Source organism: Cebus imitator, unplaced genomic scaffold (genome assembly GCF_001604975.1).
Source record: "Cebus imitator isolate Cc_AM_T3 unplaced genomic scaffold, Cebus_imitator-1.0 Scaffold628, whole genome shotgun sequence".
NCBI classification, from domain to species: domain Eukaryota; kingdom Metazoa; phylum Chordata; class Mammalia; order Primates; family Cebidae; genus Cebus; species Cebus imitator.
Window position 1 is genome coordinate 655,654 of NW_016107943.1, and position 11,308 is coordinate 666,961.

At 41.9% G+C, this 11,308-nt stretch overlaps 1 protein-coding gene across 1 annotated transcript in view; it reads left to right on the forward strand.

Annotated features, from left to right (window-relative positions):
• The window catches only part of KLHL23 (kelch like family member 23), a 16,788-nt gene extending 12,496 nt beyond the window's left edge, over positions 1-4,292 (forward strand). Inside the window, exon 4 of the mRNA XM_017517346.2 lies at positions 2,431-4,292. Coding sequence (XP_017372835.1) covers positions 2,431-2,741 — 311 coding nt within the window. The 3' untranslated portion in view covers positions 2,742-4,292. The remainder of the gene's footprint in view (positions 1-2,430) is intronic.
• Positions 4,293-11,308: the final 7,016 nt, after the last annotated feature.

Below are 11,308 nucleotides of genomic sequence, written 5' to 3' on the forward strand. Positions count from 1 at the left end.
GCGATCTCGGCTCACCGCATCCTCCGCCTCCTGGGTTCAGGCAATTCTCCTGCCTCAGCCTCCTGAGTAGCTGGGATTACAGGCACGCACCACCATGCCCAGCTAATTTTTTGTATTTTTTTAGTAGAGACGGGGTTTCACCATGTTGACCAGGATGGTCTCGATCTCTTGACCTCGTGATCCACCCGCCTCGGCCTCCCAAAGTGCTGGGCCACGTCTTCCACTTCTAAAGAGGAAAACAATTTTTTTTTTTTTAGAGACAGAGTCTCACTGTATTGTCCAGACTAGCCTTGAACTCCTGGGTTCAAGCAAACCTCCAGTCTCAGCCTCCCCGGTAGCTAGGATTACAGGTGTGTGCCACCACACTCATGTAGAAATCACATTTCTGATTGTATTATTCTTTCTAAAGAGGGGCTTGCTTATAAGCTTTCCTTCCACCTTATGATGTGAGGACACATTGGTACATGAGTGTACAAAGTACAATTCATTCATTAATTCAACAAACGTTTACTGAATTCTTGCGAGGTGCCAGACACTTGTCATTCTCCAATTAGGAATAGATTAGTGGGCAGGACACAGTTCCTGGGCTGCCAGGAGGGAGAGAGAGATGATAAACACACCTGGCCAGCTCATACCTGTAAGCCCAGCACTTTGAGAGGCTGAGGCAGGAGGATCTGTTTTTTTTTTTTTTTTTTTTTTTAAGACAGAGTCTTGCTCTGTCACCCAGGCTGGAGTGCAATGGCGCGATCTTGGCTCACTGCAACCTCTACCTCCCGGGTTCAAGCAATTCTCCTGCCTCAGCCTCCCGACTAGCTGAGATTACAGGCACCTGCCACCACACCTAGTTAATTTTTTGTGTTTTTAGTAGAGTTGGGGTTTCACCATGTTGGCCAGGCGAGGCAGGAGAATCTTTTGAGGCCAGTAGTTTGAGACTAGCCTGGGTAACAAAGGGAGACCCTATCTCTACAAAAAATACAAAAATTATCCAGTTGTGGTGATGTGTGCCTGTAATGAACTGGGCATCTTAATATGCCCAGCTTCTTGAGAGGCTGAGATGGGAGGATTACTTGAGCCCAGGAGTTTGAGACTATATTGAGCTAAGATTGTGCTACTACACTCCAACCTGGGTGACAGTGCAAGACCCTGTCTCTAAAAAAGGAAAAGAAACATTCCAGATAATGAAAAGTGCTATGGAGAGAATTAAAATAGGATGATGTGGTAGAAAAGCCTGACTGGCCACTTCAGGCTGGGTGGTCAGGGAAGGCCCTTTGAAGACATGAGAGTAAGACAAATCCTGAATGACAGAAAGAACACAGCTGTGCAGAGACCTGGGGATGGGAGAGACTTCAAGGCAGAAGGAACAGCTCAGCGATAACAAGCTAAATCTTTCTTTGCTTTAATTTGAATGCACTGACTAATCCTCCTCTTCCTTCAGGGCTGCAGCTAGAGGTATTTAAGTGTAATTTTATGACTGATATTCCCAGAGAGTGAACTGACAGGTTAGGAGTGATGACAAATGCGAGGGCATGGAAGAAACAGAGCAGGCACCAGGATGAGACAAAGGAGATGCTTCAGGCACAAAATGTAAGGCGACGCATGCAAGTGACTCACAGAGTTCTGCCTCCCTGCATTTTGCACCCTAAGCACCTTGCTAGCCTCACCCTTGTCATAGCCCTGGGAAGAAAGGAGAAGTAAAGTTGCGAGATAATCCTGGTGCTTTGAAGATCCAGTACGTTTGGGTATAGAGGAGATAAAATGGATAACACTAAAACAGCCTTGGAGGGGGACCTCTTATATACAGACTCCCAGCCCCAGGGCCCAGATACCACACAGCAGCCCTCTGCCTGGGTGCCTTTCACAGCTTCTAAGGATGATGGACTGTCATGTCCTACAAGTTTGGGTGTGTTTCTTTAACTTCTTGCATGTATAACTGGACCAGAAGTGTGAGAAGCACACAAGGCCACCCTGTGTGGCACCTGTGGCAGCAGGCATGCCAGATTGCCTGTTACTGGCTAAGGAGACAGCTGCCAAGTCCTGAAGGGACACCACTGCTTATCGAGTGTGTCTTTCTTCTATAAGGACTCTACTGCTACTGTCGTTTACAAATAGGTGTCAAGTAAAAGTTGTCTGTGTTGAGAAATTCTCAGAAAGGTGATCTGTGGGGTGAGTTCCTCCCTGGCCTCCTACAGAGCCAGCTAAAGACAAGCTGAAGGATAATGGCTGCATGGCAGGAAGAGGCCATTTGAATCGGGTGACGGGGAATGATTTTCAGCCTCAGTGTTGCAGTATTGTGTGCCAGAATCAAATGTTACCACTCCCCTATTTTTTGTGTGCTAAATTGTAAAGGATTATTACATAGCCACACTGTGGTATCTCTTTTGTTTGTTATCCTTTAAAATAATTACTCTTTTCTTTTTTTCTTTTTAAAAGAATATGGATTGTGCTCAGTTCCGTTTGAAAATAAGCTCTATCTAGTCGGTGGACAGACTACAATCACAGAATGTTATGATCCTGAACAAAATGAATGGAGAGAGATAGCTCCCATGATGGAAAGGAGGATGGAGTGTGGTGCTGTCATCATGAATGGATGTATTTATGTCACTGGAGGATACTCCTACTCAAAGGGAACATATCTTCAGAGCATTGAGAAATATGATCCAGATCTTAATAAGTGGGAAATAGTGGGTAATCTTCCCAGTGCCATGCGGTCTCATGGGTGCGTTTGTGTGTATAATGTCTGATTGAATCTGTAGAAATGACCAAGCAATCACTGTTTTGGAGTATAGTTAAAAAAGAATGCAGGGTTTGAAGTTCCTTACCTGATATCATGTCTAGCACATAATAAGGGATCAGTAAATTGTAATTCCTAACCCTACTCTACTCCCAAATGCAATGATTCGTGGTCAAGAAAATCTAATGTATATACACAGTTGAATCAATGGGATTCTTACCTATAATCTCTGCTGTTCAAAGGTAATATGGAATATTTGACACTTGCTAAAAGGTGAACTGCCTTTGCAGTGAATCTTTTCCTCTTGGTAGCATCAACACTGGGGATAGATCAGAATCATTCTGTGGAATGAAATGTCTCTCAAGAGCCTATAATATAGTAGATAGCATTATTAAGATGCCTGGCTGGGTATGGTGGCTCATTCCTGTAATCCCAGCACTTTGGGAGGCTGAGGCAGGAGGATCGCTTGAGCCCAGGAGTTGGAGACCAGGCTGGTGAGACCCTGTCTCAAAAAAAAAAAAAAAATCCATTAGCTAACAGGGATTTGAAATTTAAAGAGGGAATCTTCTCTACCTCTACAAAATCAACACCTAATACTTTTTTCACCTTTAGAATTATTTAGAATGTGGATTTACTTTGTCTAGTTTTTTCCTTTATAGTATAATTTATTGTTATTATTGTCTATTTACTGACTACCAGAGATATACAAAATACTGTGCAAAAGATTGTTACTGTTCAGAGAGTTTACAAATGAAATTTAAAAGAACAAGTCTGAAAAATCGATAAGATAGTGAAATATTTGTTTATGCTAAGAGCTGTTTTTAATTTTCAGCTTTGATGTAAATTGCTTGTTTAGGTGTCTTTAGTTCAAGCATGTTAGGAAATCCTCTTTATTCTTAAATATAGATATACATCTGCACATATGATTGAATTTTAGAGCCAGAAAGCATGTAGAGCAGTTGTGATTATTAGAAAATACATTGACAAAAAGACATTTGCATTTATTTCCCAGTGCTGCCACTAACTAGATTATGTGACTTGAGTTTAAATCATTTAATGTCTCCTTGATGAGAGCTTCCTGAGCCATGCACACTGGCACTGCAGATCACAGATATGCCTAGATACGGATCCCCTCACCCTTTGCTACACCCAGAGGTGGCCTGAGTGGCTGGAGCCTCTGGCCAGAACCGCCTTTGTTCATTTCTTCAGTGTGCCTGCAGCATCAATTTCCATGTGTGCCATAACTTGGGAATAGTTGGGATGTGTTGCTTAACTCCTTTAAACCATTAGTTATCTGTGAGACCATCTATTCCACACTCTTCACTTTTTAAAAAGAGACAATAATTATTTTTAACTTTACTGAAGTTTAAAACTACCTAGCACTTTTGATTTAAAAAAAAATTAGAAGGAAATTTTTAGTGCATTTATTTCAGATGGCATTTTAAATAGATACGACCCTTTGGAAACACAATATGGTACTACATAGCAAGGGCCGTACAAATGACCATATCCTTTGCCCTATAAATTCTGCTTCTATACTTTTAACCTTAAAAATAATTCAGAAAAAAAAAGAAATGCATGAAGATGTTTATGTCTGCATTCTTTATAATAACAAAAATTGGGAAAAACATCTCCATGTCAAAGAAGAAAGTGGGAAAATAAAAATAGTGAAATATTATACTGCCATTAAAATAATTATTTGGAAGACTGTGGACATGTTTGTGATATGGTAAGTAAAATGATCACAGTAGAAAATTGTATGCATACTATGATTGTGACTTTGTAAAATCTTTATGCATGTGGAAGGTAATATGCAAAACAAATTCACTGTGTTAGTATAGCAGGATATGGAATGACTTTATTTATTTAAATCTTTTCTTTAATATTACTTTGCATTTTCAATAAAAATAAATCACTATACTTAGTAAGACTGCTTGAATTTGGGCTGATTGGGTTGAAAGATAGCCTGAATTAATGAAAAAAACTGAATTGTAGACTACGTCAGTCTGGAATCGAATTGTAGACTATTGTATTGCTCTGAAGAACATTTAGCAATTAATGCTGTAACTAATATGCTACCCAGTAGTGCTTTAGAGATCTACTTCTTGGCACAGGTGAGAACAGTTGCAGTCACCTTCCCCTCCTTTGCCAGTTTATCTAGGTCCTGTCAACTCCTGAGTCAAGTCCGGCCTTCTCTGGACAATCTTTCCTGTTTCAGCCACAGTAAGACTCCCATTGTCACTTTAAGAATTGATCATTTATATGTGCATTTTGTATGTCTTGGCTAAGTTAGAGATTATGGACCACATCATATTCTTGGCCTTCTCAAGATCTAGTTTATCATGTGTTATGTCCAGTATACGAGGACGATGGTATGGATTGTTTTTACAGAAAAGCACGCTGGAGGTGCTTGAAGGATCTTGAAAATAGTTTGTGATCTGAGGTATTTAATTTTCAGCTCCTGTTTTTTTTTTTTTTTTTTTTAGTAGAGACAGGGTTTCACCATGTTGGCCAGGACGGTCTCAATCTCCTGACCTTGTGATCTGCCTGCCTCAGATTCCCAAAGTGCTGGGATTACAAGCATGGGCCACTGTGCTCAGCCTTTTTTGAATTTTTAAAATGCTGTACTTTGTGTCAAAAGCTCCTGTTTTCTATTAATTTTTTTTTTGCCATAGATTTGTGCATAGTAGGAACGATTAAGAAGAGACACAGTTTTCTGTCATTTATTTCAAATTTGAAATCACTGCAGTATGATGAAAAATATTTTACTAAGGCCAAGCACTTTAGTAATCCCAGCCTGTAATCCCAGGACTTTGGGAGGCTGGGGTGGGAGAATTGCTTGAGGCCAGGAGTTGGAGACCAGTCTGGGAAACAGGGAGACCCTATCTCTAACAAAAAATTTAAAAATTAGCCCAGCATGGTGATGCATGCCTGTAGCTCCAGCTACTTGGGAGGCTGAGTGGGAGGATCCCTTGAGCCCAGGAGTTTTGAGGTTACAGTGAGCCATGATCACACTGTACTCCATCCTGAGCAACAGAGACCTTGACTCTACAAAAAAACAAAAATACATACATATATATATGTATATGTACACATACACATATATATGTATGTATTTTTGTCTTGCACTAAAATCAGATGCAAGCCATTGCTTTGGGAGGGCAAACATTGTTTTACAAAATAATGAAAATCATGGAGATTATTTTAAGCCTGGATTAAGATGTTTATCCAAATTTTAAGAAGTTGTTATTATAGGTTTTATTTTCAGTGTTTTAGTTGGAAATGAAAGAGGATTAGCATCTAGGGTACTTGCTGAAAGGCACATTGCCCTATGTTTTCACATTCGTGTAAATAAATACCTGTAATCCCTAACCCTCAATGTGACTATGTTTGGAGATACAGCCTTTATGCAAGTAATTAAGGTTAAATGAGGTACTGAGGATAGGGCCCTGATTTAACAGGATTAAGTGTCATTATAAGAAAAGACACCTTGCTGTCTGAAAGCCAGAAGCAAGCCCTCACCAGAACCCAACCATATTGGTACCTTGATCTCAAACTTCCAGCCTCCAGAAAGAAAAAAAATTGCTTGTTAGCCACTCATCTATGGTATTTTATTATGGTAGCCCAAGCTGACTAATACAGGCTGCAGAGGAGATGGCCCTTTATATGACAATTTTAGGTGCTGGATAAGCCAGTAGTAGACAGCCCTCCATCCTCCCTCCCTTCATATATATTAAGCAACAAAAACCACTTGTTTTATTAGTCTGAAAATGTCTGAAACTATAAATACGGCTTCATAGGTCACAGTAGGCACAGCCTGGAGCTTCTGTCTGCCTCGGAGCAGTTCTTCCAAAGGCTGTGGCTGTGCCGATGCCCCAACTCCTTTTTTATTGGACACACTTGAACTATGCTGTGGTTTGGATGTTTGACCTCTCCAAGTCTCATGTTGAAATTTGCTCCCCAGTGTTGGAGGTGAGGCCTAATGAGAGGTGTTTGGGTCATGGGGGCAGATTCCTCATGAATGGATTAACCCCCTCCCTTGTGGGTGAGTTCTCTGTTCCAGTGGGAGCTGGTTGTTAAAAAGAGCCTGGCACCTCCCTTCCATTCTCTTCCTTCTTTTCTCACCATGTGATCTCCACACACACAAAGCTCCCCTTTGCTTTCCACTGTGAGTGAAAGCAGGTCTGAGGTCCTCATCAGATGCAGATGCCCAATCTTGGACTTTCCAGCCATCAGAATCGTAAGGTAAATAAACCTTGTTTTCTTAATAAATTAACAGTCTCTGGTATTTAAAAAAACAGACTAAGACAGAAAATTGGTACTAAGGACTGGGGTATTGCTTTAATAATATCTAAACCTGTGGAAGCGGCTTTGGAACCGGGTAATGGGCTGAGGTTGGAAGAGTTTCGAGTCCGCAGAATGTAACCAGACTCAGGTTCAGCTGCTTGCCGCTTGAATGCCAGACATTAGAGGCATTAGAGGCTAGGATTGGTGGGAGGAAAAGCAGTTTTAATTGGAGAGCCAGCAAACTTGAGAGCATGGTGAACTGGCGTTCAAAAGTACCTACCCTCTTTTTTGTTTTCTTCAACTTTTAAGTTCCCTGGTACATGTGCAGGATGTGCGGATTTGTTACATAGGTAAACATGTGTCATGGTGGTTTGCTGCACAGATCATTCCATCGTCTAGGTATTATGCCCAGTGCCCATTAGCTGTTCTTCCTGATGCTCTCCCTCCCCCATCCCCCATCTCCCATCCCCACAGACCCCAGTATGTGTTGTCCCCTGCCATGTGTCCATGTGTTCTCATCATTCAGCTCCCACTTACAATTGAGAACATGATGGTTGCTTTTTTTGTTCTTGCATTAGTTTGCTGAGGATAATGGCTTCCAGGTTCATCCATGTTCCTACAAAGGACATGATCTCATTTTTTTTTTTTTGATACAGGGCCTTACTCTGTCGCCAGGCTCCCAGCTGGAGTGCAGTGGTGCGATCTCAGCTCACTGCAACCTTCGCCTCCCGGGTTCAAACAATTCTCCTGCCTCAGCCTCCTGAGTAGCTGGGACTACAGGTACATGCATCACACCCAGCTAATTTTTGTATTTTAGTAGAGACGGGGTTTCACTGTGTTGGCCAGGATGGTCTCCATCTCTTGACCTCGTGATCTGCCTGCCTCAGCCTCCCAAAGTGCTGGGATTACAGGTGTGAGCCACTGTGCCTGGCCCCAGGACATGATCTCATTTTTTATGGCTGCATATTACATGGTGTATAAGTACCACATTTTCTTTATCCATATTATTGATGGGCATTTAGGTTGAGTCCATGTCTTTGCTATTGTGAATAGTGTTGCAATGAAAGTACCATCTTAAATTTTAAAATTTACCATAGGGTTTTTAAAGACAAACTTGGAAACATGTAGAGGTGCAGGGTACAGGGTCTGTGTGTCTTGTTCCAGTGGTTATCTCGGGTAATGTCTGTCCAGGGGTCTTGTTGGCATTATCTTGACTTAAGCCTTGATGGTGGTGGACTAATTGTTGGTTACTCCCTGTAAGTGGGAGAAGTCCTCAATGAGGACTGTGTCCCTGATTTGTTTCAAGGTTAGTCTCTGGATTTCTCAGCAAGAGCCTAATTAGGTAAACATGCATTGCTGAAGGGGAGTGTCTAGAGAGGGAAGGAAGAAAAAGAAAGTGGGTGATTTTTAGCACTGAGGCCCCTGGTTACAAGAAGACAAGAAGATGAGGAATTTAGAGATTGGAACTTCTTAAAAATTGCTTAATTGGTTGTAATCAAAATGCTGATAGAAATGTAGACAGTGTCAAATGGGGACTTGTAAAAAATTTAAAAAAAAATTTTAAATATAGACAGTAAAGGCCGTGTTGACAAGGTCTCAGGTGGAAATGAGGAACTGAAGCAGAGGTCACTCATGTTACAGCACAGCAAAGAACATGGCTGCATTGTGTCCATGCCCTAGGGCTTTGTGGAAGACCAAACATAGGGTAATTGGCAGAAGAAATTTCTAAGCAGCAAAGCAGTCGAGTAGTGTGTATGGTTACTTTTAACAGCGTGTGTTGAATTGCAGCAGCCAAGGAGTGACTTTTAAGACAGAATTTATAATTAAAAGCAGAGTGTAAAATATTGGGAAATTCTCAGCCTGGTCATGTAATAGAGAAGGAAAGAGCATTTTCAGGAGAGGAATCCAAGGATATGGTCAAGCTGGAGCACAGGTTGCTAAAGAGTTTAGAGTGACTAAAAGGGATCTAGGTACTAATAGTCAAGATAATGGGGAAAAGTCCACAAAGGCATTTCACAAATAGAAATTTCTGCTAGGCAGCCACCCTTCCCATCACAGGCCTAGGGGTGTTAGGACAGATTGGTTTGTGGGGACAGGACCAGGGGACCACTGCTCCTCACTGCCTCAGGATGCTGCTTCCAGGCTGGAGCAGCCGTGACTCAAATGACCCCAGGATCCCTGGATAATATTTGTGCTGCTGCTTCAGAGGGCACAAGCTGGAAACCTTGGTGGTATCCACATGGTGTTAATTCTGTGGGCCCACAGAATGCAAGAGCTACAGAGATGTGACTTCCACACAGATTTCAGAGGGTTTATTGGAAAGCCTGGGTGCCCAAGCAGAAGCCTGCTTGAAGAGTCAAGCCTCTCATAGCCAGCCTCTGCTAGAGTAATGCCTAGTGTATTTGCGGGAGGGCCACTGCCCTCCAGCCCCCGGAATGATAGACCCACCAGCAGTGTGCACCTTCAGCCTGGAAAAGCCTCTGGCGTTTGACTCCACCTTACAAGAGCAGCCACATGGGTTCCACCCAGAAAAGCCATGGAGATGGGTCTGCTTGAGGCCTCAGGATCCATCAGTGTGCCCAGGTGGTGGGACATGGAGTCATAGGAGACTATTTTGGAGCTTTAAGATTTAATGTCTGCCTTGCTGGGTTTTGGACACGCATGGGGCCTATTACCCCTTTCTTTTCACTGATTTCTCCCTTTTGACATGGGAGATGCTTGACATGGGAGTGCCTGTAGAACCATTGTATCTTGGAAGTAAATAACTTGCTTTATATTTTACGTGCTCATAGCTGAAAGGAATTGGTTTTGAATCTCAGATGAGATTTTGGACTTTGGACTTTTGAGTTGGTGCTGAAACAAGACATTTGGGACCATTGAGATGGATGATTGTACTTTACATGTGAGAAGGATATCAGTTTTGGGGGCCAGGGGTGCAATGCTATGGTTTGGAAATTCTTCCCCTCCAAACTTCATGTTGAAATTTGATCCCCAGGATTGGAGGTGGGGCCTAATGGGAGGTGTTTGAGTCGTGGGGGCAGATCCAGAGCTATGCTTGGCCAAGTTCCCTGCTATTGGGACTAATCTGGTATGAGTGAAGAGAACAGATACAGATGCCCAGTGACAGGAGGGGGGATGATGATAATGTCTTCGTTCTAGGCCTTCCTCACACAGTTCCATTCCTGTGTTTCCCACAGTTTGGTGATGTGACTCAATAGATCCTTTTTTGTTTTGAATCAAGTTTCTGTCTCTTGCAACCAAAAAAGTGCTACATGAAGCAAGGGCTTTATCCCTTGTTAAAATGTAAATATTTTTGAAAAGTGTATTGGTTTTCTATTGCTTCTGTAAGAAATTACCACAAACTTAGTAGTTAAAATAATATAAATTTGTTTTATTTATAAAATAATCTGCAGGATAGAAGTGTGGTACATGTTTGACTGTGGACATCTTTAGGGGGCCATTATTCTGCATACCACAGATAGTAATATATTGTCTTATCCTGATTTTTGTAATTTCCTTTGATCTGAGAGGAGATTCTGACAGACAAATAGAAAGAGAGAGAGAGATAGAGAAAGGAAAGAGAGAGAGAGAAAGAAAGAAAGCAAGTAGGAAAGAAAGAAAGAAAAAAAACAATGATGGGTGTCAGGAACTTCTGAGGAGTGGAAGACAGAAAGTAGGTTTAGGAAAAAAAGAAGTTGGTGACAGGGTCATTGACTATTAGACCATTCTGCCAAGGGTTGGAAACAAAATTTAATGCAAGACAAGTGACTAATTGTGTCAAAGATGTGGGTTATCAAGACCCCCAGGTCTTTTTGCTTATTAGGAAGCCATGTAACTTGATTCTTAATTACTCTAAGCCAATCATGGATATTCCACCCTTTTTGCCAGTGTTTGGTTGGAGGAATGTATGTGAAGCAGTTCTAACCTCCAGGATATTAGAAGAAGGGTTCTAGGGTGCTGGTCTTCTAGCAAAAAAAGTTTTTGCTCCTAGGAGAGAGACAGAAAGACTCAACAAGATAGAGTTCATCTTTCTTGAGGCTACTATAAAAAGTTTTTTAAATTTCTTTGCCAATTATTATTATTCTGAGACAAAGTCTTGCTCTGTTGCCCACTCTGGAATGCAGTGGTGTGATCTCAGTTCACTGCAACCTCTGCCTTCCGGGTTCAAGCAATTCTTCTGCCTCAGCCTCCCAAGTAGCTGGGATTACCGGCACCTGCCACCAACCCCAGCTAATGTTTGTGTTTTTAATAGAGACGAGGTTTCGTCATATTGGCCAGGCTGGCCTTGAA